At 41.6% G+C, this 27301-nt stretch overlaps 1 protein-coding gene across 3 annotated transcripts in view; it reads right to left on the reverse strand.

Annotated features, from left to right (window-relative positions):
* The window catches only part of FARP2 (FERM, ARH/RhoGEF and pleckstrin domain protein 2), a 70054-nt gene extending 44876 nt beyond the window's left edge, over positions 1–25178 (reverse strand). For all 3 annotated transcript variants that reach the window (XM_086467610.1, XM_086467612.1, XM_086467611.1), the window contains exons 1-5: positions 24975–25178; positions 10057–10161; positions 8627–8669; positions 3773–3851; positions 1790–1887 (exon numbers count right to left, since the gene is read on the reverse strand). In XM_086467610.1, the coding sequence (XP_086323736.1) occupies positions 1790–1887; positions 3773–3851; positions 8627–8669; positions 10057–10161; positions 24975–25178 (529 nt within the window). The remainder of the gene's footprint in view (positions 1–1789; positions 1888–3772; positions 3852–8626; positions 8670–10056; positions 10162–24974) is intronic.
* Between the last annotated feature and the right edge of the window lie 2123 nt (positions 25179–27301).

Genomic DNA, 27301 nt, shown 5'->3' on the forward strand with positions numbered 1-27301 from the left:
AATCCTCACATTTGTCCCAGAAAGAATTCCTGGGGACTATAGCAGTATTTGAACATTGTTTGGAAAATTTAAGAATTTTTTACGGTCAAAGATATTACACTTGTAGAAGATGAGCGAGGTGGACTAAAACATTTCTTCCTTACAAATAGCTCATATCAAACCAGGATACTTCAATTTAATTTTTCTAAATATATGTAAAATAGTTATGGACAAGCTGATTTGGGAAGAAGGCAAATTAAATTTTAGGAATTGTCCAAAAATAAATACATAGCAAAAAGAGAAAGCCATGTTATGTGACTATAAATCCCCACAGTGCCTACATCTTGAGTTTTGGTCTCCCCTTCACATATCCACACCCTTCAGAAATGACACTGTGGATTTAGGAAACGATTTACAGAAGAAAAACAAGCATGAATCAAAAGTGCAGAACAGCTTCCATCTGATAAGATATGAAATGACCAGCAGTCCTTGGCTTGGAAAAGAAAACCATGAGTCAGGCAGAATGTATGGCAGATGCATATAAAAACTACAATTTTAATAAACACATTTTTTAAAAAAAGTTATTTACCTTTTCTGATAATAAAATATAAAGTTACAATATAAAATTAAAATGCAAAATTTTTAAAAAGACAAAAGGATAACCATTATCCTACACACCTCCCAAAAACTAAGCTGTGAAGCTCATTTTCAGGGAAGGATGCCAAAAACATAAGCAAATTCAGAAATCAGACAAATACACGGAGGCAAAGTTCATCAAGCGCAACTAAACAAAGAGATACAGAGTCAATCTTTGACTTAGAAAGGCCGCATGCAAAGATTGGATGGATGCAGCAAAGGAAGTATCACCATATGCTTGCTCCGTTTCTGAGGGCTTCCCCATAGCATCTGCCATCAACTGCTGTCAGAGGAAGGAGAGTGGACTAAAGGAATTAATAATCTCATCCAAGGCAGCTGTGCTTAAGCAGAGAACAGCAATATCCTGTTTAAAAAATCAAGCCAGCATACAAACAAGAAAAAAAATTGAAAGGCACTTTTGTAAAATAATTCTAAAAATAATCATATTCTTTCTGACTTCTAATTTTCTAGTAGGGTAGAATCAAGCGAAGCAAGACCAGATGCTGAGAATTGCTCACTAGCTCCACGCTGCACTGCAGAGTGCAGAACTTATGCTGGAATATAATGAGCAAATTTTAACTGTGTCACTGATGGTACACACACGAGATAGAACTGCTCTTCCAATAAAATTATCATAAATAATACAATTGTAATAATTATACTACTATGCAGATTTATAGAACTAATAACTATTTAGCAGTGCAGTGTGAAGAGGTATTATTTACCAGCTTTTGTTTCAAGCCAGGAGGCACAAAAACCCATTCCTCAGCTTAGGTTACAGGTTTGTAAATACTATCATTTGGCTGCTGCTCGAGCTGATTTGCGAACCCTTTGAATCAAAGTTTTCAACCTGCTCGTCTTAACAGCCACGTTTTTAGGGCTTTAGGTGCGTACAGACTGAGCAAGCAGCAACACGGAGAGCTTCCAAATCCACTTCTTCCGATTTCCATTTGCACTGCCAGCAAGGAGGAAAGCTGCTGACGACTCTACTGTTGAGCTGCTTCTGGCACGTTTCTAGTTTTATTTCACCACAGTCTCTATACATTTTATGCATATACAGAACAAAATACTGTGAGATGAAAAAAACTTTTAGTTACCAAAAGGTTCTGTGCACTATTTACCTCAGGTTAGCAACGGCAACACCACCCGGTGCCACCACAGTTGAGATACTCACACTGCAGAAGGTGAGAGACCAGAAGAGCGGCCGTATTGTCACTGCAGGTCAGTCGTTCCTCTGCCAAGTCTCTCTTGATTTGCAATGCAAACAGGTACCTGAGAGAGAGTTACAAGTTCCAGAGTTACAAGTAACACCTTGACACATGAAAGAATGGTAAGGCAACTGAGCAGTACTTTATAAATCCAGCATCTCCTAATTTTTCCTCTCTCCAAAACAAAGATAACACAGAAGCCTCACTACCAAGAACGGTCAAGTCAAGTCAAATCAAATAACCCGTGACAGTACAATTTATCAGCATAAACGAAGACGCAGGGACAAGGAAGCAGAAGGAAAACCATGTTTTTAATAAGTTTGATTTGTGGAGTAACAGCAGCTGTAATTTTTAGCTGGAAAGAAACTTAACGAACATTTCAAGTGATTTTATCTATTAGAAAAAAGATGGAAGATCATCACTGATTCTAATATCTTGTTAGGAAAAATAATGAGCATTTTGCTAGCACTCAATTACTTTACTTGGTGCTTGTATTTTCCAGGACTATAATGTTAGCAGCCTTCAAAGACAGTAAGAAATTAAATGTTCTTCTTATACTGCTATACTCATTTAACTAAAGTATTTTCCAATCAGTTGTTGAAGAGGAATAGACTCCTGTTTAACGGTTTTGTCTAAGTCATAAGCTGCCTGCAACACATACAAGGATAGAAGAAAAACGTGGAACCGTGAAAGTGTGCTGCTAAGGACCAATTTAGTAACCTAAATCAACCTTAATACATTTTTACAGATGTAATGCTGGCGAGTCTTTTGTGCTTTCCTTTTGACTTGAAAAAAGGTGCAATAAGGACTCCAGTAAATAGGCAACAAGTCAGTACTATAAACCTCTGAACTGGCAGACTGATCCAATATTTTTTGCTGAATTACACCTTGAAAGAGAACAGTAATATTTTTTTTAAAGAAGAATTAATTTTAAAACATTAGATATCATATTCTTGAGGCAAAAATATAATAAAAGGTATACATTTTGAATGGGGTGCGTGTGTTAAATTTAAAGTACTGTAAGCAGGTATTAAAGACTTCTACAAAGTCTGTTTTCTGCATATCTGAGCTATCTTGGTTTCTCCAATACACTCACAATAAAGTGTACATACCATTAGTAGCATTATGAAATACCTAGACACTCTAAGCACAGAGCAGAATTCCACAATAAATACTCTATAAATAGGCAAAAATACAGTTCCTTCTCCAAAAAGCTGTATTTCTAATTATATTCCTACGAGAAACAGCAATTAATGTAAGAAAATAGGGAGCAAAGGAAATACTTTGATAATATTTATCATTACAAGAGACAATCACATCACATCGCATCACAGCGGCTACCATGCTGGTTCACTCTAAAATAAGTCCGAAGGATAATAAAGAACTTCTGTGGATCTCTACAAGGAATTCCAGTTAGAAGTAGTAAAACTTGGAAAAGCACTGAATGAGCTCTCTAAACACCAAAATCCTGGGTAATCCTTGTCAGAGGCACAGGCTTCAAACCACATTCCCAGGTGGGACTGGTCTGCTTAATTTACCAAAGATCAATGAGCAAAAGCACCCCATGATGAGCACTGGTGAAAAACATGAACGGTAAAGCGTGATTGTTAGTAGTACAATACTTGAAGCATGGATTTTGGAAGTTTAAACGATAAATCATTTATCAAAATATGTAATGATTATTTTATATAGGTATTGCTTATAAATTTTGGTATTTCTTCCTTTGACACCGTGATGTTTAGCAAGCCCTTAACCTGCGCTGTCTTCTGTTTTGAAAAACAGTTTTGCCAATAACACTCATCTGCCAACATGTGTCTGCTAAAACTGTAACGCTAACGAAAAGTGTTCTTTCCCTCATCTTCAGTATAAGTTTTGTTTGGGAACAGATACAACATCCTCCTATTATTTCAGTAGGCAATGCAATTCAAACTCTTCAAAAAATACTTTACCTAGTATATTCCTCTTGCAACTGACCCGGGTCTGGAGGGAAAAACTTTACAGCTAGTCGAAGCATTGTAGTCTTTGGTCCTGTAAGACAAGTTAGTCATTTCACAAAAAGCTCCTGTTCTTCATGAGCACACACATATTATGTTTTCCAACGTACCGAAAAATACAATGCACATGAAGTCCAGCCAGCTTTCAGCTTGCCAGCTAACCCCAGCGGGCCTGTAGGGTGCAGGTTGTCCATGTCAATGGAGACAAAGCAGATAGTATCCCTGAAAACTATCGATACTACTTCCAAGGCAAGTCTGCAGTCTGAATGCTTAAACATAGTTTCATGCACCATGAAAGCTAGAATACCCCAAAGCGACTACTTGACTGTGCACAAAAGCATCACAGATGACCCAGTGAGAGGGCCCTAGAAGAGGAGGAGGGTGAAAACACATCACACAGGCTCTCCCAACCCCAACCGCCATCATCAGAGCTGTCAATGAACTGAAACCATGCGTCTGGCCAGATCGAGCTGGCTCCCACAGAGATAAAAGTGCATTTGCAGCCTGCTCCCAGCATGCCCATTAATACCCACTTCTTCCCATTTTCAACACTGTTCTTGTCAATCTCAACAACAGGAAGAAAACTAATTTAACATTAAATCTAAACAGAATCCTAAGTAACTCTTTGGAATAGTCCACGATGCTGCATGTAACATTTTACAATGAGAAATCCCAACTGTGACTGGACTGTGTTAAGAGTTTCAGCATCCCGCTTCAGCCTGTGGAATCAGCTGACTCAATGCCCACAATCCCCTCTTTCACCAGTATTTTTGAAGGAATATTCCTACCACAATCGCTTACCATACCACAACAGGGTACGACCGTTCTGCTGCTGGTTTTCCTGTCTTAAAGCGGAAAACGCCAAGTTGTTTGCAGGCAGCAGAGCACTAGCCAACCTTTGCTAAGAGAAGCCTACTGAGCACCCATCCATGTTTGCAAGCATCCCCCGGACAAGGGGAGTGCATGCTGCGCCAGAGAAAGGCAGGACAAAAGAAGGGCAGATGGACCTCTGAAGGGAAAAACTGTAACCTCTCTTTCTTGCTAGACTCTTCTCCTCCAGGTGCTATGGAGAGCATATCCATGTATTTCACGATTCGACTGAACCTCAAAGCCAGCTCTGCTTACGTGTGACCTCCAGCCCCATCCACCCCAGGACTCGGTGTGCCAGTGCCATTTCAAAGCAATCTTAGCTAAATTAAAAAGAAATTTAAAAAAAAAAAAAATAATAATCACATTTGTTTAAGCATGGTGGTAAGCACAAGCCGGCCTACTTCAACATATTTTAAGCACCAAGATCTCAAAGCTCGGCAAAGTCCAATTTAACCCCATCAACCCTAACATACACTGATTTCTTCTGTCCGGAACACCCAGTTCCCATATGCCAAACCTTCCTCCACTCACTCACCCTCTCCTTTGCTAACTGGGGGAATAACAAACTTTGCTTTCTGCCAAGTAGCTGGGAGAAGTGACTCTCAGACTATCACAGCTGTCAGAAAAGCAGGTCCCCACCTCCAATCCCAGAATTACCAAAGCTTTGGTGAACAAAACCCCTAAAATCTGCATCCTAATTGCAGTGTGGTACCTAGAAGTAAAAGGAGGCTGGAAATAACACCCTATAACAATACACAAAGCTCACACTTGGCAGACATAAAACCATACTAAGGATTTTATAGTTTTTCGAATGTACCAAGTGAGGAAAGTAAATAGTTTTAATGTTATGGGTAAAAAGACCAAAACTTTACATCAGATTTCTGAAAATACACCGAGCCTTTGGAAGACCCTCACAAGGTTAAGAACAGACCTGCACATTACTCACGCCAATCAATCAGAAAGTATTGCTGTGGGAGCAATTTTGGCAGTGTTTCAAGCATCACTTACATCAAATGACAACAAGTATTAAAAATCAAAACCATAATCCTGCATATTAGCTTCTGTAGCAAAACTCCTCCACTTTTGGGGTTTTTAATCTCACCTTTCATCTACGAGTAAGTCCTATTCTAATTAAGAAAAGAAACACTGGGCCAGTCTTAACCAAGACACAGAATTTACTGTAAGAAGCCAAATCTGAGGAAAAACAAGAACAATAATTTAAGAAGTCAGGAAAAATTACCCAAGCCAGTATGGTGAATGCAGCACTTTATAAAACTGGCAACACCTCAGAGAAGGTATCCAAATGCCAACCTGATATCGCACACCTGGAAAATTTGGATCTAAACTCTTCGCCTTCTAGAGCGGTTTGATAGTAAAACTGACTGCATCAATTTGAAATTAATCAAAAATAAAATCCTTATCATACAATTCAAAGTTCTATATATCCCAGAATAGGCCATTAGCCAAGACTAATTTGAAGTAAATGTTAGTGACCTAGATCTTTTGGTTTTAGTGAGCATGTCAAAGGCTCAGAACCGCACGCCTACAATTACACAGCAACCGCCATCAACATAAACTGATGGGTTTGAGCTGTATTACCTTAAAGCCCATGACAACATCTAACATTCCCCTACTGCTGGACCAAAAGTTAACAAAGGCTAACTCTAAAATCATTAAATTCTAAAAAAATAAAACAAACCCCAAACTAACCAAACAGAATCCCAGTCACCAAAAAAAACACCCAACAAAACCAAAAAAGAACCTCAACAAAACGAAGTGCAAACACAGGAAAAGATCATCCACTCATTTCTTAACAGCACAACCAAACTCGTCAAATCTCACCATTATGGAATTTTGCTCTCCCTTGGGAAACACCCAGCAGCCAGGCACAGCATGGGGGCAAGCAGAAGGGAGTGGAACGCCTCTGCGTGCATCGCTGCCAGGCTATGCAGTGGCCGGAGGCAGGCAGAGGGGCGTTGGGGAAGTGCAGCTCCAGCATGGCCAGGGAGTGTCGAGGCTGAAGCCACGGCAGATGTGGCTAGCCTTGCACAGCTCTATTGTCAGATGTAAACATCTTTCCACTTAGTCCCTTGCTTCTGAATTGTCAACACTATCAAGTAGCTAAATTAGTTCTCCTAAGGCTTTGTATTCAGCAGTGTGGCCAAAGAATTTCTTAGGAAGATGCTCCTGTGCAATCATATGTCAGCTACCTAAGTCAATGAAAGAACAGCTTAAATTACTCTACATGCAATTAAGGTTTTAATTGTAAACATTTTCAAGGCTTTCTACAGTCATATCTCATTCCATTTTAAAAACAGAAGAATGCCAGGAAGGGATTCAACTAGCATAAAAAGAAAAAAAAAAAAAAAAAAGAGCTCTCACCTGAGCTATCAAAACTTTACAAATTGAAAATTTAGTTCAGAACTTGAACATGTGCCAGACAATTGACTGGTGTCTCCTGCAGGTTAAGATGAAAAAAATTTTAAAAAGAAATCTTTCAGTGTCCCTGGCAAAATAACATGGGTGGTAGATCACCAAGCAGAAGAGCAGCCATAAATTTTAGCACATTCCCATGTTTTTAGACAATTTTAGAACAACCTATGTATCATCAGGGAACACACAGCCATCAGCATACAGTCTAAGGCCAAGTTTCCCCAATTTATATGGTACAGAACAGGACACAGAAGGAGTAACCAACAGGCATTGCGGACCTGTGGTCCACCAGATCTTTTGACTAAAATGTAATTACATCCAGTCAGGAGCACTGGAAAAACAAAACGAGCCCAACTGCATGGAGTATATAAAAAGATGGCACTCCAACAATTTCTTAGGGAGCAGGGGGAAAACAGAGAGTGAAAGTATTATATACCTTCCTAAGGAAGACTTCATTTATAGCTGGTTTGGCTCTTCTGCTTAAAAAGGTGCCAGTAGAAGTTAAAACCATGACCTTAAAGTTAAAAAATCTAGTTAGAATTGGTGATTTCTTATTTTCTGGCAGTTTTAGGCAGAAGATGAAGTAAAAACTACCTCCTAGTACTAATTCTCAACAGTTTACAATTAAGATTTTGAAAGGAGCAGGAATCCACCACACCCTCCCAATCTTGTTCTTCCACAAAGCCTTTACAATCAGAAACAGAAAACAAGCACACAGCTTAACCCAAATGTAAATGGAAAAAAAGTTTGATCTAATCTTTCAACATCAGAAGAACTCACATACTGTCATCTTCAATTATTTTTAGCCTTTAGAGTGCATCTCATTACTTTTCAGAGTAGCATAAAGCAAAGACAGCATGGCTATTGCAATATCTTCCTGGCCAAAGAGCAGAAACAAATTTCACAATCAAAGCAAAGAGGGCTCTGAAGCTGCAGCCACCCACCAAGGTGGGAGATCCCTACCTCTGCTCCCTCAGCAAAGCTGCTCCCAAGCACATTGGAGAGAGTTTTTGAGAATGAGATGGGAATACCCACCCCGCTGAAATTCCCTGTGTGTCAGCAAACTCTGAGTGCAGCTTTTTGCAGCCCTTCTGAAAGGTGCACCAGCTCGCAGACAGGATCTCACAACTGCAGATGCCACCTCCTCCCATGCAACGAGTGCAACAGGACAGAATATTCCTTTTGCTTTCCACCATAAGACAACACAACTTAGAAATGCTCACAAACAGCAAATGTCACGTTTCACTTAAATGTAACACCAGCTGACCCAATCTACTAGATACTTACCACAGAAAAAGAATCATACTGTCAGTAAGTTTCCATTCCGCCCACCACATATTACATATTAAAAACATCAGGTTTGCATGCCTGAACAGGAACCATTATCACCCCTACCAAGTACAATTTTCAGGGAAGTATAACCAGTAAATCAAGTAGTCATTGTGAAAGCAACCCACATAAAGCAGATGTAAATTAAGGAAAACTTCCTTTTTTAAAACTACTTACTCCGTACTTGTTTAATAACAGGTTTCATGGGTTCCAGCCAAATCTGAAATTAAAGAAAAATAATTACATACTGACATTCTTATTTGAATACAATACAAGAACATCAGAAGTAAATTCAAATAAAGCAGTAATTCATGAGCATGCATTTCTTCCTCACTGCAGCAAGGCAGCAATTCCTTTGCTTTAAAAAACAAGTGTACTTATCTATTTGAATTGACACTTATCATGCATCAACAGAAAACCCATGGAGCCGTGCTTAAAGCTCATCTGGACAGAAGAGCCAAGGCAGCAAAAGCACACGGCCGAGAAGACAGGTATCACACCAAAATAGACCACCATAGATGGGAGCCAGGCTACAGAATTACAGAAGGTCTGGAGAACGAGACAAGGTCCAATTTTTTTTTTCCCCTTCCATGTTTTGTCCGTCTCTCTTACCTACCTACTTCAGGATTTTTACTCAATATTAATTTCCCACAAATTTTTCTCTTTTGACAAGCACAGTTTTAAAGAAAGACTATTGCTGTTCTAGGAAAAGGAGTATCCATAAAACCAATGCGAAGTATTCTGGACGCTCAACTTTTTCTTTTCTTCTCCCCCTGCCCTGCCCCGCCCCCCCAAAATATTGTAACCAGATAATTATGTTTGGTCCTTACTAGCCACTTCACGGTCTGACAGAAAGCTAAGGGTTTTAAGAACCTTAATAGATGGAGAAACACTTTGCAGAAGAAACATAAACTAAACAAGCTTTACTGTATTTCCTTGGCTCAAGAACAGCATGTATTAGTGCTATTAGCATTCTCTATGTTCGCAGTCATATTTTCTATGTGTGAGTCCCAAAACTAGAAAAAGTAATAGAAAAAAACCCAATGAAAACATAGTTTTGGGAACATTTTCTAGTTTAGAAACACCATTGTCCTCTTTGCAATGTACAGGATAAGCGACTAGGAGGCTTACAGAGTGTCAGTATTTACCTAGATCAATGATTTTAAAAAGCTTGTAGGTCTATATGTCTGCTGAGGTTTATATTTATTAGAGAGAAGTTCATAATGACTCTTCAGGGAAATTAACTGAAGATAAATATGAACACTACCAAAATTACGCATTGTAATACGATGAGCGCTCCACAGACTATGCTTGAGTTGACATTCCCCCTTTCAGAGGGAAGCAGGATTTTATTTATGTCCCTGAAAGTGGGAACATCAGCAACTATTTAACCACTTTATACGTTTTGAGACTGAACAAGAAGTAGAACCCGATTCCTCCTCTCTGCTTTATTAGTCGTCATCATCCCAGTGAGCGAAGCAGATTTACAAGAATCAAAGAGATAATCCTACAGAAGACTCCAGCCAGCTTCAAAACTTTAGACACTCAAGCAACTGCATTCACCCAACCTATTCACTATAATGAATTTGTCAGGGAACTGTACATACCCAGTATGACTGGATGTTCTGGAACTCAATCCCAAAGTAGTCCGATTCAATCAAATTCAGATGCTTGTAAACGTCTGTCAATAATGTCTGACCATAATATTTTGACTAAGGAAGTAAAAAAAAATACAGTGAGATTAATACAAATAAGTTCACAGCAAATCAAAAAAAATATGTCATCTTTAAAAACGGTAGAAAAATATCTCAAAAGATTTTTCATGTTATTCTTGTCACTGCAACATGCAAATATCCAACATACAGGCACAGCTCCATACAAACAACTCTTCACAGAACTGGAGAAACTCAAGCTGGAAAGGGCTGCTGGAGGTCATCTACATCCAACCTCCTACTCAAACCAGGGTCAGCTATGAGACCAGACTGGGTCAGCTATGAGACCAGACTGGGTCAGCTATGAGACCAGACTGGGTCAGCTATGAGACCAGACTGGGTCAGCTGCAAACTATTTGCAGCTCCTTCAATAAACCAGCACCGTTTGTTTGTGTAGCTGGATGGGGCGGCTCTCACCCCGCTGCAGCAAACTGAAGCAGGGGCTGCCAAAACCCTGCTCACATGCACCGCCCCTACTGCTGCCAACACCAGGGACCACACGATCATGTGCAACTTGCACACCAGCAAGACTTGAAAACATCTGCGTATGATCTAAGTGAGTCCAACATGGCCAAGGAAAGCTGGCACATGGCAGTTTGCACCCAACCAGAATTTACCCGACCTAGGAAGCACCGGGCAGCCCTGTGGGAACACGGGAGCTGTGCAAGCAGGACTTGATGGGGCCAGGCTTAGCGCTGCTCCAGCCAACACAGCAGAGGCTGCTCATCGCAGCACATGCAAGGCCTTTGCTGGCAGAACTAGAACTCATCTTCTGCAAAAGAACACCTTTGAAAAAACCTAACCCTAACTTTTTTCTTACAACAGCATTCAAGAAAACCCAAAAGGATAGTATTTATTGTGCTAATTACGAAGTAAACAGGAAGGCTACAGTTTCCTGCCAAAGAAACCAGCAGGAACCCAAGCACTCTCCTCTCACAGGGTGCCTTCTGTGTAAAGTCACCTGTGATGAATCCCTCCCTCAAGAAATCCACTCACTAGCCCTTTTCACAGTCAAGTTAGGTGCAAAGCCACAAAAAACACTGGCAGAAAGCAGCTACAGTAATACAGAAGAAAATGGGAACCTTTCACAGCACACCCAAAACAACTATGCTTGGGTCTGCTTATTAAAACACACAAGCGTGCTCTCAGCATCTATTATTGCATGACTGTAGCAGCCATCACAAGAAAACCAGCATTTATGAACCCACACATCAGTCCATGAAAGGAATTCAAACGGCTTTTGCATCCCTCAGTACCTCTTCCAGCACCACACAAAAGCTGCCCGGGCGGCCAGCGCAGGCTGCAGGAGGGGGTAGCACACCCACACACAGCCACGTTCTATCCTGGATCCCGCAACTGTGGTGGGCCAGGTTATCTGGCAGAACACACCTCAGGCATCCAGGCCACCGAGGACTTGTTTATTCGGGAAAGTCACAGTGCCAGAAGACTATGACTTGCCCATTAAAGCAGGCACACAGTTCTGTACTGACTGTTCAAGCTCAGAATGGTTATCTTTTTAAAGTATTAGGTATTATAATAAATTAGGAACAGAATGAGAATAATTTAATAAAATGTGCAAATGAAGAGAGGGTTTAAAAAAGTAAGAAAGATGGGGAAAGATGGGGAAATGTTTCACATTACTGAGACGCATAAAATTCTAGAGTAATTGCTCCTTACAGGAAAAAGAAGTTAACTGCCGATGTTTTTCAAACTATGCAATCAAGCTAAATACCTCTGTACCACTGAAAAATAATTAAAAAACCCCTTCAGTGAGAGAAAGTATGACAGCTCTGCAGTATTGCAAATCTGAAATAGCTTTGGTAATCACACTGCTGTGAACGGAGCTAACTGAACCCAACGTTATAACCAAGGACGAAAGTAGAGAGACAGGACAAAGAATGATAGGAGAATGGCTTGTCCTTCTCATCTGTGCTTGCACCAGTCACGGTTATCTGTAAGGGCAACCACGGGTGTGGAGCACAGGTCAGGCGAATTCACCTGGCACAAACACCATTCATTCAAAGAGTTTCTTGGTATCATGCTGGATCAGGCCACTGATGCTGAAACCCCCAAATAAAACCACAAGTCATGATGTGGTTCTTCATCGCTCCAGAGGATACAGAGATGCCTGGTTGGGAGGTAACAAGCACAGTGAGAAGGAGCACTCTTTTTCTGGACAAGTTTTGTGATGTCTAAAATGGCACTGCCTTTGTAAGAACACAGTTGGGTTTTTTAGTCAAAAGTAAATAACGTTCTTGCCCTTCTGTCTACAAGCACATTTCTCAGGCACGTTACACACTGTTTGCCATAGGGGACATATGCTCCTGGAGAAAGGCATTCTGAAAATTGAAATTTTAACTTTCAAATGAAATACACTGCTTGTTTTGCACTTGTGAATAAATCTTAAAATAGTAACAAAAAAAAAAAACCCTTAAATATAGTAGGACCCTTTTTTTTTTTTTTTTAAGGTACTGATACACATGCATTTATTACTATTGTACACCTACCATACAGGCACCACATCCATCTCATCCAGTGGTATTTGACGGAATGCAGTGATACCCTGACTGACCTGATATACTTCCACCTGCAGAAGATGGGATGCACCAGCCCATCTTTCACAGCCAGACAGATCTATTCTAGAGGCCATTGACCACGAGATACCCTGTGACCCCAAGTCTCTGATTTCTTATTTGTGAAATACGCAGTGATTCTGGTTCCAGCCAGCTTCTGTTGGAAGTCATAAACTTGGATCAACTTGTGAAAGATGTCTGGTAACAGTTAGACAAGCTTTACAGTCAACCTGTGTGCTGTGTGGATTACAGCCCTTAAAATTATCCCCTCAGATTGCAGAACACTGGTTTCTCCTACACATGGCATTTAAACTGCGCTACGTCTCTGCAGGTCCATCAAGCTCTGTGCCCACTGACAGTCCAGCTGCCTTCATTTCTCCCCCAAAGGGAGTCGTTAGGGCACACTTACCCTGGCACTTCTCTCCTTCCGCTGCCGAGCCTGCACTCCCTTCCAAAGAAACTGGAAATGAAGAAATTAAGATGGTTGGAGCTGTGAGCACTTTGCAACTAACTAAATTATAAAGGTGTCATCCAAATGTTAAAAGCATAGAACTATTTTGACTGGGCTATCAACTATGATTTTGGGTGTCATTTACAATAACAAGTTAAGAAAAACCTCATTTGAACCTGAATATCATTTCATAGTACCTCCTTCAAAGCATAAAGTGACAATAACAATGCCACTTTTTAAAAGAACTGTATTAATGTAACTTGATTTTATTTTTAAATAAAAATTGGTTACAAAAGCTTGAGGCAGAACAGAATCTTTTATTATTTTGTCTCAAACACTGTGGGAAAACTCTTCTTAGAGCTATTTAGTTCCTCAAATTGTTTATGTTTACAACCGTCCTTTCCAAAAAAGCTTCTTTAACATTTTGAAATGGACAACGGGTTATATCGTGGGCAGCTCCATGTCATCACGTGATCTGCATAAAAGCAGCACAAACCAAAATCTTTTAATTACTTAATTACCGTGATTTTGACATCAGGGCAAGAAGCTGCACAAAATCATTTCCGAAAGGTCCTGTTTTCAATACAAATTCACAACGCGGCACACTTTCCATTCCAAACTTCTCAATTACTCTCTAGATGCTGCCAAGACACTGACTACTGATATTACTGAATTATTCCACACTAAAAAAAAAAAAAAAAGAAAAAAATCACCAACATCTACAGGGTAAAAAAAATTAAATAGTTAAGAAAAGCTCTTCCTAGCGACCCAGCTCTAACTCTACCACAGCCCATTTTAACAAGTCATTAGAAGATGATCAGCACAATAGATTTTTTCAAATGGATTTGTATATCCAGATCAAGCTTGAAAAGACCTCTCGGAGCTGTGCAAGCAGGGCACACTGGCCGGCGGTGATGCTACGGAGGGCCCTGCGCTGGCAAGACCCCGAATGGTGTGACTATCCCCTGCCTGCAGGCAGGATAACCCCTTCCCGCCGGGCTCAGCACTAAGCCAGAGTCTGGCAGGAACAGAGAAGAAGAGGAACAAACATTTCAAGTTGAAGTTTCTTGACTGAAGGAGGCATCTGTATTTTTTACTCAGTCAGAAAAGTAAACATAGCCCGTGTTAGCAATGTTTGGACAGAGGAATAAAATATAAATATTAAAAAAGTCAGAACAACAGTTATTTTTGTTTTATCAACCCAACTGTTCTTTCCTCTCTTCTCAAATATCACTACCTATCTGACAGATCCTCCCTCTGCCATAATGTTTTAGCTAGGAAGACAGAAAAACTAACTAGGAACACATAGCCTATGATCTTCAGTACATCATAGTCCAGTATTATCGAACCCAACTCTTCCTATGTAACTCCCAAATACCTCTTCCAGAACATCTTAACTTTCTGCTTCCACATATTTTAACATAAAACCCAAACCCCTCTTTCATAATGAGCGTATTCTTGTATTCCAAAATGCACAAACTGCCCTTGCTCAAACTTTCCAAAAATAAAATCCACTTTTGGCAGCAGTTAGGCTGGGGGTGGGGGGGTGGGGATGACAAAAAAACAAACACAAAAATATCAGTCCAAAAGCCAAGAGTGCTCTTGTGCTGAAATACCTGCAGCACTCAAAATAAAACACATTATGCTCAGAAAAAAACCGAAACAGCATCACAGTTCCAAATTTGACCAACATGTGGTCCCCAAGCGCTATATACAAACAGCACGTAAAGAGTCAGAGAAAATATTGATGTCCAGCAGAAATTCACAACCACTTTCATTAGCTGAAGAGAAAAAGAACAAACATGAATCCCCTGATACCTCTGCTTCATACACTGCTCTAGACTGCCTGGGGAAGAGGTTAAGTGACCCAAATTAAAACTAGACATCATTGGAAAGAGTGTTGCTGGACATTACTGCTTGATGATTTGGCACCAGAGTTGATGCTTGCCAATAATTAAACATTCAGATAACAGCGGCGATGGTATCACAGAAAGCAGCTGCTTTGGGGTGGTGAAGATCGCAGCAGCAGAAATGCCAGAGAATTGCGCTAACGGTGGTGCTGAGGCGCTTTTTACGACACTTACCATTTCAAATAATCTGCAAAGGGCCAGAGCAACACCGCACCGACAGCCTTCCTCAAACATCAAGCGCATACTTGAAAGGGCTCAGCCTCATCAGCACACTGCACTAAATACCTACACTATTGCAAGCCTTTAAACAAGTTGGTGACTGAAATAACCAAGGACAAACACAAGTGCTCAGTTATAAAAACGGCCTGCTGTCAAAATGGGCAAGTACAACATTATCAGCTGTTCTCAAAAAAAGCCTTTTTCCACTTCGAGAAATTAAGGTTCAGAACAGAATGTCTAAAGTGCCTACTTTGTTTGTGCAAGCTATGGAACAGTGTAATAAAGCTAAGAAATTAGAAGTTAGGAGACCGATGATCTCAATTCCCTCCCCCCCCCCCCCCCCCCAACTTTTCTAGAAATCTCTACACACATGTGCAAACCACTGCACCTCCCTACACCTGCACCATCTACCGAGCCTGGCTACTTCATGTGTTTAGACTGTGGGTACTCTAGGAACTTGCACAGCATCATTTCGTACATGTGTATCTGTATATAAACAAAATTCTAACGTTTTAAGTTGTTTTAAACACAGACTTTACTTTGCTTCCCTTTGTTCATTAAAAAAAAAAAAAAGATTACTAAAATGGCTAGTCTTTCTCCATTAATTATGCTTTTGTCCCAAACTATCGTTCACGCCCACATCAGCCTACAAGGTGTTTTAGTACTCCAGGCTGGCACACCGCTTGAGGAAGCCTGCCTGAAGGAAACTGCTTAAAACATTAAAGAAATAAGATAATCGTGCAAGAGTCTTTACACAAATCAGGTATTTTTACAGGAAAGCCCAAAACTATCTTCCGTTTTCTGCAAAACTGAAATTGTACCAGCTGTCCTAACATCACTGCCCACTGTACTTTGAGCAGAGCTTCGATACCATGGTGATAAGTTAATAAATACCTACAGGCCAGATTAGATAAGGCCAAAGCTTTGTTAACTTCCCACTTGCCAGCAGAAGCCTCTCCTACACCTCTGGCTTTGGGCTAGCTCCACAAGAGGCGGCTGAAGGGCACAGTGATGCTCATCCTTTGCGATTTCAGTTGAAATGCATGTCGGATAAGTCTAACACAGAGCCTCCAGAAAGTCCTCTTTCCTTTTTTTAAACTAATTGGGTATTTCACAGCTCCCGTTCTGTGCTCAGGCTCCACCAAGTGCTGTGCCCAAGCCTTCTGCCAGTGGTGGCCAAAGCAGAAGAGCAGCAGCTCAAATAGAGATGTCAAACACATCAGCCCGGATTTCCATGCTGGGAAAGTGGACTGGCAGCTAAGCTCCCATTGCTTCTGATCACTCGGGGAAACATTACCTCTCAAGAGTGGCCTGAGCAGTGAAGAGGCATTAATAATTAACACACCTCAGCTCCCATCAAGGCTGGGAAGAAACAACTTAAGTGATGTTTTCAAACCTGCTTTCACCATCACAGGTGCTCTCCAAAACACAGAAGCCTGTGTGCAAAACCCAAACACAGTGCTACAAATCTGTCAAAAAGGCATCACAAATCCTACTGTAAGTGAAAAGAGATTACTAAAGAGCAATATACTCCAATTTAGAGAGCCTGATTTTTGCTTCCCCTCTGCATTTTGTACCTGTGGGTAAATTCTAATATAATAAATTCTTTAAAATTCTTATTTTTATTGATGAATGACTGCTCTGTCAGAAAGAGGGGACTTGCCCCCTCTATATCCAACATCACAGTCCGGACAAGTAAATCTTTTATGGTAGGTATCGTCACCACAGAACAGTTTTTTAAATATGCAATGTCTCCTCTTACACAAGCAGGCAACACTGCCCTTGCCAGAAACGCATTTTGTCACAAGGAGAAGCAGATGACACACAGGTACACTTTTGCAACTCTGTGTATTTAAGTGCACGTTCACAAGGCTGTGCCTCTCTGAACACCACTGGGTACAGACACCATCCTTGCTCAATATCAAGTCCCTTTTTTCAGCAGGCACTAACCTAAAATTTCTCTGAACTGCCTCCTAGCACACTGCAATTCTGTAGCTGTCTTTAGCTGACTGTGGGTTGTTTCTTGGGTTTGTTGGGTTCTTTTCCCTTTCAGGCTCTATATATTCTACAGAATTATCCATCTGTGGACCCAACTTTGAATGTCACCCACACCCAGACAAGGCTTCCAGAGAACTACCTTTTTTTTTTTTTTTCCTTTTTAATACAGCATTTCTTCCAGTTACTTTGATAGAACAGCATAAGACTAATTTCAGCTGATTTTCACTATCCTTCATCACTAGATTATGAAAAAAGGAATGAACACCTGCATTCTGCAGAAGTGTTTAAGGAATTAACAGTATATCCTTTCTTTATTAGTGATGGTGGCACATTATTGGAACTAGTAAGGAAGCTAATAGGTAACACCTTTTTCTTTACGAAGTTGTGTATCAGTTAATTTGGAAGCACCAAAAGGAATTAAGTACAAGAATTGCACCACTGCACGTATGTCAAGACCATCGTGTTATGCATCAGTTTACTTTATCAGATCTCATACAAACAGAACAATTACAGGCAGAAAGTTCTCAGTATGCTTACGATAAATCAAAGAGAGCTTAAAAAGAGTTCAGCTTTACACCAATACAGTGTTAAGCTAAGTAAATGTGTCTCTCACACTAGTCCTCAGTTCACTCTGCTGAACCCACATAAGAGAAGACTTCCATCTATGCACTTCATGCAGTTAAGTACACTCACTATAGCACATCACAGCCATCCAAACAGCCAGAACTCAATCCATCATGTGCATATTTCAAGGGCCATGATAACACTTGATCAGCGTTTTACTGAATGGTTTCTGTGATTTAAGTTGCAATATGTGCATACAATAGACTTTTCGTACAGGAATATTTAGATTGTTCCTCCTTTGCTGCTGTATAATTCAATTTTCTGTAAAGTAGTAAATTGTTTTTATAATTCAATTTAGGTTCACATCTTCCCTTAAAAAAAAATAAAATAAAAAAAACGCAACTACAAAACCACACACCCCAAATGTCTGCCAATAAAATGGCTGCAGTTTTACCTTTCCCCACCCAATACCACATTCCTACATAGCATCAAAAAAGTCAAGCCCCCAAAACCAAAATAACAGGTCTAAAAAAATATATACTAGAATCAAACAGTATACAAATTGCAAAGCTTCGATTACTTTCTTTTAAAACCCTATGATAACTTCAAATTTTAAATAGTGAATTACTAACTTTCTCTTCTGAGGTCAGACAAAAATAAGACCTAAGGCAGCTTATTTGCCATATTTAGGAGAGTCAAACTGGAGCAAAGACAAACATCTGGCTATGATTCTTTCTGGAATTTTGACTATTTCTTGCCGGCCAGGGAAGAAAAACACTGAGCTGACTAACACAGCATCTCCATTCCTGCAGCACAGCGCTTAATAGGATTCAGAAGCAGCCTGTCCTCCCACTTCTCACATATTTAAGCTGTTAATACTTTTACAGCACAGAGCAGAAAAAAGCCTTTATGAAAGGAAGGTCGAAGCAGGCAAAGGGAGAACAAGGGAGAGGCAGCTCACACCAGAGCCTGGCTCTGCCGGAGAGCAGCAGCAGGCTGTCCCATCCTGCCGGAGACGCCATGGTGCCGTAACGCTGGAGATGCGCTCGGGGTTAGCCGTGGCCCGCAGTAAGGATGGTCTCCCTGAAAAATCGTTTCAGGGTAGATGTTTTTCAGTGACTACGACACGCTCCCCATTTATAACGCACACGTATTTCTTACTTAAAACTGCTCAGCAACAGCATTTTAAGCTGCATAATTTCTGCTTCAGCCCTGATGAAGTTCTTAGGGGAACTAGCGCTTCCACAAGAAGTTACTGATAAACAGTATTTTTGCATTTTTCCGTGTGCATGAGCTGAAAACACTCTCTCCAAACCGCAGGAAGTGATGAGGCACACACAAGCTGTCCAGTTGCTTCCACTGCTGCCCCAAAAACCTCCCACGGTCCCAGCTCAGCTCCCGGTTTCAGGGCCTCCAACTGCAGCAACTGACAGCCACAGGCTTCAAGGGCTGATCAGAAACAACAGGCACCTGAAGAGATGCCGTTTTCATGACACCTTTTCAATGACAGATGCCTGCAAACTGCACAGAAACCGTAACAGTTAAATACAGTTGTTCTACTCTATTCTAAACATAGGGATGGAAAGTAATTTTGTACTTTTAATAATGCAGTTTATAAATTTAAATAAACCAAGGAAGAGTCACACAGGTGGCCAGCACAGACAGTATCACTGTAATCATCAAGTAGCTGTTTTCAACTTAGTACAGAACAAGCCACTTAAATTTTGTAGTAACGTAATAGTAAGTTTCACAGGGTACATCGGTAAACTCCAAAACAGACCTGAGCAGCAAGAGGACAATACCCCATAAGAAGATACAAGCAGGGAAGAAAGTGTAACCTTATTTGACTAGCCTGTTCTCATGAATGGCAGCAGAGTCGAGCGTTTCCTTCCCAGGCTGCCCACCTGTGTCAGAAGGAGAGGGACACGGCACACAGCACCACAGGAATGCAGAACACGCTCTGTCTTTCCCGTACTCGGTAAGAAAATGAGACAAGTTACAACAACCTTCGAGAAACTGAGTCATGCACAAGGAAACAACAGGCCTGGTAGAAATACAGAAAATAGGGGGAAAAAACCCAACAAAACGAAAAAGCATTTTCCTTAGGCTTCACACTCCAAAGCAGGAGAATGCTTGCACTAGCCTGACCCACAGAGAACAACTTCAGAGCGTGAGGAGACAGCAGGACAAAACCAAAATCCCAGCACAAGTTAGTTGAAATCTAAGCAACCAGCATAAAGCTAACACATATACACTATTGTCTTGTTTTATTGAGAAGCAAGTTACTTCATTATATTCAAAAAAGAAAGAACAGACTTGTGTGCTCAAAGCAACCCAACAAAGAACAGCACGAAAGAAAAAATTCTAGCGTTAAGTCTTCCCATTGAGTAGACCCACCTGGTTTTGCTGAGCACTAAGAACTGTGCCATGATTTTATGATGGCTATTACAGTTCTACAGAATTCATTCTCCAGTAGGCAAAAACAGAGGAAAATTCCACTATAATACAATGCATAAGTATTTCTCACTCCCAAACTTTATTTTACGTTCATGCAGAAGGAGAAGAGGAAGTACACGCAACTGAAGAGGTGCTAAGTTCTCCCCACACAGACTTCGGTAAACTTGAAGCATAATAATCTAAACTTCTTTTTTTGGGGCACTTCCTCATAACATAAAGCGTAATCCACATAAGAAAGCAAGCACATGTTATTTCCTACATAAGGAACACACAGACTAAATATTAAACATTACATTATGGCAGCGATGCCTTTAAACATCTTATAAACTAGTGCAAAGAGAAAACTGGGTCCGAGAGACCCTGTCTACAGACCCCAAAAAAGTATTGCATTGGGGAAAGCAGCTGGAAGATGTGGCAAGTCTGACCCCTTTCTTGTTGACTAAACCAGCTATTTCACTTACCGGGATTTTAAGACAGCATCAGATTCTCACCTACCATCAGCAGCACTCTCCTTCCAACTATGCCATGCAAAAAGATCCCTTGCTTCCTCTAACCCAGGCACACACGCTGTACTCTACCTAGACCACTGCCTCATCAGCCTCTTCCACCAACACCCCACTTTCCTCAGTAGAAAGTTATTTGCCATACTCCTTAAAGACAGAAGAAAATTATTTGAATAGGGGAGGAAAAACCCCCACCTTTTGCCATAAGCTACATCTCCATGAGAAGGCAGTGCCAGCAGTGCTGAGAAAGGCCTCAGCATCCCACTACACTGAAAAATTATTGCTGAATCAATAAACACAAACCTCATGAAGGAGGTAATGAAGACAACACCACCTCTCATTTCCACACCCAGTGAAAAAAAATTGCAAAAGCAAAGAGGAGCAGGCAAGCTGCACTGCAATTGGAGCCTCAATCCCTCCAGGACAGCTGCTTAATCCTTGATTTCTTCCATTGCTTTTTAAAAAAACCCATCTGTGCTAGCCCACACTACCTATTCAGCTAACGTGGCTGACTTTTCCTAATTCTTGCCCTCAATCCCAAGTGAAAAAATTCAATTTTCCATCACAAACAGCAGTCAGAAGTTACTGCCACCCTCTCAGTCCACCGAACAAATCAGGAGGCAGAGGGTTGCAACCTAACATCTTATCCCTGTTTGCTATCATTTGCTACCTCATTTAGACAAACACCAAGGGCAATGTAGGCTGTGTATCAGGAGGACCTAATGCTACAGTTGCTGACCATGGACCTTTTTGTGCTCAATGTTCTACAGATGAAGGAAGGATGACCCCTTCTCACCTCTTACAACATCACACAAAAGTTTCTAAGCTGTTCTGACTAATCCCATAAAGAAGAGCAGTACAATATTAACTATGGCCTCAGCACGCTAGTTGCCCAAACTGAGGTGTTTCAGTGGATGTCGTAACCAGAGAGAGCTTTCCAGGCAAAAAGAGAAAACTAAGTTAGTTCTTAATTATGTGAAACCTCTCGTCATGATGGGAAGAAAAAACAACAAAGGTACTGCACTGTGGCCCAGTTAGGGGATGGAGTCAAGTACGTTCTTGCAGGATACAACAGGTAGGCCCTGAAGAACCTTGAAAGCAGAAAGCAGAGATAAGCGACTTACACTTGAAGCTACAAAGACAGGGAGCCAGTGGAGCGATGTAAAAAATGGTCAGGCAGTAGCAGTTATTAAGAAAGACCGAACGGGTTGACTCTTACTGCAACTTGTGAAAACGGTAAGACTGGAGAGGCTAAAGCCAACAAAGAAGACCACCACAATGAAGGTGTGAAATGAGGTGGTCCTGGATGGGATGAGTTTTAGCTGTTTACCTAAACAGTACCATCCTAGAGATTGCACAGCAGGCCTGCAGGAGCTGGCCCGCTAAAGGAAGTGAAGGAATCAGAGGCAAACAGAAACTACATTATCAGTCAGACAGGTGAGATTGGAGTGCGACTCAATCAGCCAAAATAAAATCATGTGGGTGAGGAATTTATGTTTTCTATGTGCGAAGCTTGATGTTGACACATAAATATCAAAACGAAGTTTCATCAGGCAAAGGCTGATTTTATTTAGAGCCAAGAGAAGTCACGAGTTATCGCAAAGAACTGAGCCATAGCTGAATTTGCATTCAGTTGTAAGACTAACAAAGTGCTGTGGGATAAAACAAGGGATTAAGGATGGAGCTAAACTGGACCTGCAATGGAAGCCAGAGAGCAATGAAGGTAACTGGAAGGATATACAGTCAAGACTGTTCCAGTAGGCGCAGCAGAACCAGGTCAAGACACCTTCAACAAACAAGGTATTGTGAAAGTAGCGAACCGTACTGAGTGCAGACAAGAACCGCGGGGAACCAAAGGGAGGGTGCTCTGAGGTTAGAGAACAGCAGAAAAGCCAGTGCAGAGGTCCACAATGGCACCATAGGGCCATCAGCAAGCCTGAAAAAGGATTCTGAGGTTGTCAGAGGTGAGTGTAGTCAAAGGATTTCCCTTCAGCAGTGGATCAAAGACAACAAAGCAGGCTTTGACTGTGTCGGAAAGAGCCAGAGAAGTTGTAAAGTAAGACGAAGAGGGTAAGGTTATTGAGGAAAGTGGGAGATTTTCAAGAGAAGAGCAGAGTTGGTACAAATCCGACAAGGAAGAGAAGGAAAACATTTATACTAACTAACAGGAGATTTCTAGCCATTGATTTCATGTAATAAAGCAGGAACTAGGAGTTATAAATTCTTTCTTGATTTTAACAGCTTACAGCAGACTTGCACCGATTTTCAAAACTACAGGGTTGGGGGGTTGCTTGTTTGTGGTTTTTTTTCCTTCTTTTTTAAATCAAAACACGAAAGCACCAATGTCTAAATCAACCTAAAAAAAACAACCTTACTTCAAAAGAAGCAAAGTCAGCATATGTTTTTTTAAAAAAATATTCTAACATAAATTAAAAAAAAAAAAAGCTTTTGTGCGTTCTATGCAGTAAATGAGGGATGGATGGGATTGCTGTACCCTCTGTGTCCTCAGGTGGGAGGATACAGGCACAGCCTCATGCTTAACCAAAAACTTAAAAAAAATCCGATTTCATGTTTTGAGAGTTGAGCAGCTGGACAGCAATCTGCAGAAGGCATCCCCAGAAGCCACTACTACTTCAGAGCTCCACAGACATCTTTTTCAAGCTATCTGGAAAAACCTGCTTAAGTCTGTGCAGGAAACTGAGGCTATAAGTGCTAATTATAAAGTCAGTTTGATACTAATGTAGAGCATCTGATAGCTGAGTATCTTCACTAGAACAGGGCTTTTCTAACAACAGGTGTTTAGGCAAGATAAAATAAACTTCTAAGGCTAATGCTGAGAATGAAACAAGAATTTGAAGGACAAACATTTTTGATTGTTTAAAAACAGAACCACCCCAATTTGAGCATGGGTTGTATTTCTTAAGGCAAGCACGCTCTTAAATACAAATTTTCAGAAACACTGCCACCCCTCTGGTGTCTCCCTCCCAAAGTGTGACAATAAGCAAAAACTTTCAAATAGGAGCAAATTTCCTTGACAAGGATACAAATCATTAAAATAATTAATCACAGAATGGCAGGGGCTGGAAGGGACATCTGGAGATCATCTAGTCCAGCCCTCCTGCTGAAGCAGATTCACTTACAGCAGGTTACACAGGATCGCTCCCATCCCCTCATCATCTTCGTAGCCCTCTGCTGGACTCTCTCTAGAGTTCCCTGTCTCTCTTGAACTGGGGAGCCCAGAACTGGACACTACTCCAGATGCGGCCTCACCAGGGCAGAGTAGAGGGGAAGGAGAACCTCACTCGACCTGCTGGCCACACTCTTCTTCATGCACCCCAGGATGCCATTGGCCGCCTTGGCCACGAGGGCACATGGCTGGCTCATGGGTAACTTTCTGTCCACCAGGACCCCTAGGTCCTTATCTGCAGAGCTGCTCTCCAGCAGGTCAACCCCCCAGCCCGTACTGGTGAATGGGGTTAATCCTCCCCAAGTGCAGGACGCTACACTTGCCCTTGTGGAACATTAGGTCCCTCTCCACCCAGCTCTCCAGCCTGTCCAGGTCTCACTGAATGGCAGCACAGCCTTCTGGCATGTCAGCCACTCCTCCCAGTTTAGTATCATCAGCAAACTTGCTGAGGGTGCACTCTGTCCCTTCATCCAGGTCGCTGATGAATATGTCGAATAAGACTGGACCCAGTACTGACGCCTGGGGAACACCGCTAGCCACCGGCCTCCAACTAGACTCAGCGCCACTGATCACAACCCAAATAAAAGGTAGCAACTAAAAAAAAGCTCTTCTGCTCTCCCAGCTGCCAAATCAACAATGCTGCACGTGGCTCAGGAAGCAAGAATAGTTTGGCAGAAGATAGCTGGTGTTCCCCCAAAGCAAATAACAGTTAAAGCTTCTTGTTATAATATGTGCTTGTATTTAAAGTCTGCTAAAAAAACAAAACATCTGTTATACGTAAAAACAAGATGTGCTACTCATTTAACTACTCCTAAGCAGGCAAAATCCCCTACAGGAATCTTTATTCAGATATTGCCTCAAAGCATCCCAGCTCTGTATAGCAGCATATCCTGTGAGCTTTACATTATCGGAGGCTAAGTGCACTTGAAATCAGGTTTAAACCTTTCTTACCTCAATGTCAAGTACTTCCACCGTGTTGTCCAACATCTTTATTTTGATCGGTAGGTCCCGCTCGTGCATTTTGGCCGGTGATGATGCCATTGCAGTAGAGAGGTTCTGTCCTGGCTCCAAGGTACTCACTCCTGTGGTCTTCTGGACACCCAAACGAGAGCCAGGAGTCTGCAGTACTCTGTATGTTCCTTCTATCTCTCCCATCTTCCAACAGCAAGCAGAGTTTAAAGAAACCTGGAAGAAAATAGAGGATTACAGCACAAAAGATAGTTTTCCACCGATATCCTGTATGAAAATGCTACCCACTGAAGCACAATCACACACCAAGTCCTTATTTAATGCTCTTCATCCCGCTACCAAAGCAAGTAATAAAGTTGATGAAACTCTGGTCAAAAAATACAGCTGCTGGGAAGAAAAATAAGTGGCAAAAAAACCCAACTATTCTAAAACATGATTAGGAAATAGGATACTCAAATCTGTGCCCTCCACCCTCCTTACACACCGACATTTTAATTTCCAGTTAATTTTTCTGCCAATTTACCTCCCTAAACCAGGTCAAGACAGCACGAGCACAAAAAGCCACCTGGAGCAGGCAGCAGAGGGTAAGGCAGGACTCTGCCTTCCTCACTGGTACCTAGCCATCCCTCTGACTTTACTACAACATTGGACCACACCCCGAGATAACAGGAATAATTAACTTTCTTCGTCCCCCAAAATGATGACTCACGCAAAACTGTAACTACTCCAACCAATGCTGGCAGCTCAGAGCCTTCGTAACAGATTCCTGCCACAGATAACAGTTCTTCACCTCATTAGCAAACTTGTACTGGACCCAGACTAAGCCAGTGGGCAAAAATCTCACTGACAGACATCTACACTAGCTCAAGGAGGCTGACTCCTACATTATGATCCTCACTTCATGGTTTGGTAGCAGTTGTTGCAGAGCAAATGTTTAATTTGACACGGGGCGGGAAAAACACCTGCATGCCTCTTCCCGGCTCTCCCATGCCACAGGGGTAGTGACAATATTTGCATGGGGGTTGCAGCGGGGTCTATGTGAACACGAGGCAGGTGTGCTCAGGATGCAATGCACCCAACAAAGCCCCTGCCCCACGCTCACCACTGGCATGAAGCATTTGGCAACAACGCACAAGGCACACAGCAGAAACGCGCATGGAAGCGAACAGGCTCCTCGGTGCTTTTGCTGGCATTTCCCAAAGACCATGCTACATCTGAACAATTGTAAGTATGCGGATACTGACGCTGGGACAGCCTTTGCATGGCCACCACACTACAAAAAACTCAATTAAGTGTTAGATTATCGTTTTGTAATAAACGTGTTTTGTCTAACAAGGAGAGAGGCAGATTGTGAAAACATTCTTTTGTCCCTCTGTGCTTCAAGTAGGAAGGCAGCCTGCTCTGTGTATTTAAATGGAGCCAGCCTTACACGTTGTTAAAAATTAGCAGAGGGTGTTCGGTTTTAATCCTTGCACACACTGAGATTGGTCAAACATCTTCCTGGCTTGCAGACCAGCGGGTTTCAATGCTATGGGTTTTTTTCTTCTCATACTTGCAGACCCCTATACAGATAAACTTGTCACCAGAGAGGAGACAGATGCCTCCTACCTAACTATGCCTACCACAAGGCTTGTACGGCTTAGCAGTCTCTCAGAGCCCTTGCAAGTGCTGCAGAGCCCTGCCCGAGCAGCACAGCTCAAGCCCACCAGAGAGATGCCTCCAGCGTCCCAGCTGATGACACACAAGGCAAGAAAGCGTGTGAAGGATGATCTCAACCTCATAAGTGTGCATACACTGCCCAGTGCCCAACCTAACAGTGACAAACTAGCAGAAAGTTTCTTTCTCAGACCATTTTGTGCATACCCTTTCACCAAGCTTCCCAGTTGGCGTGCACAGCCAAGGAGGAAAACTTTTAGGTCATAAATTGTAAAATCACCACAATGGCAAAAACCAGCAGAGACAGCTGCCCACGTTACAACTCTAACTGCTAGTCTGAAGAGAAACCACAGCTCGCTGTCATCTATCTCCCCTTGACACTGTGTCCCTTATAACTTAACCGTACAGTAAGATTTTGCTACTGCCATTCAGAAGCTTATGAGCAACTAAAGTTGCCCAGAATCAGTTATACTCCTCATGATGCTATTTACTTATTAGACAACCACTCTTAAAATTACACACCATGAACACATTCATCCTGTTCTGAATAAACAGCTACTGGAAAGGACAGACACTGCATTTACCCAAAAGGAAGAAGATGTGAGCGGTGACCGTGCACAGAGCAGCCTCATGCAGAGAGGCTTTGGTAGCCT

Source organism: Leptosomus discolor, chromosome 7 (genome assembly GCF_034619465.1).
Source record: "Leptosomus discolor isolate bLepDis1 chromosome 7, bLepDis1.hap2, whole genome shotgun sequence".
NCBI lineage: Eukaryota > Metazoa > Chordata > Aves > Leptosomiformes > Leptosomidae > Leptosomus > Leptosomus discolor.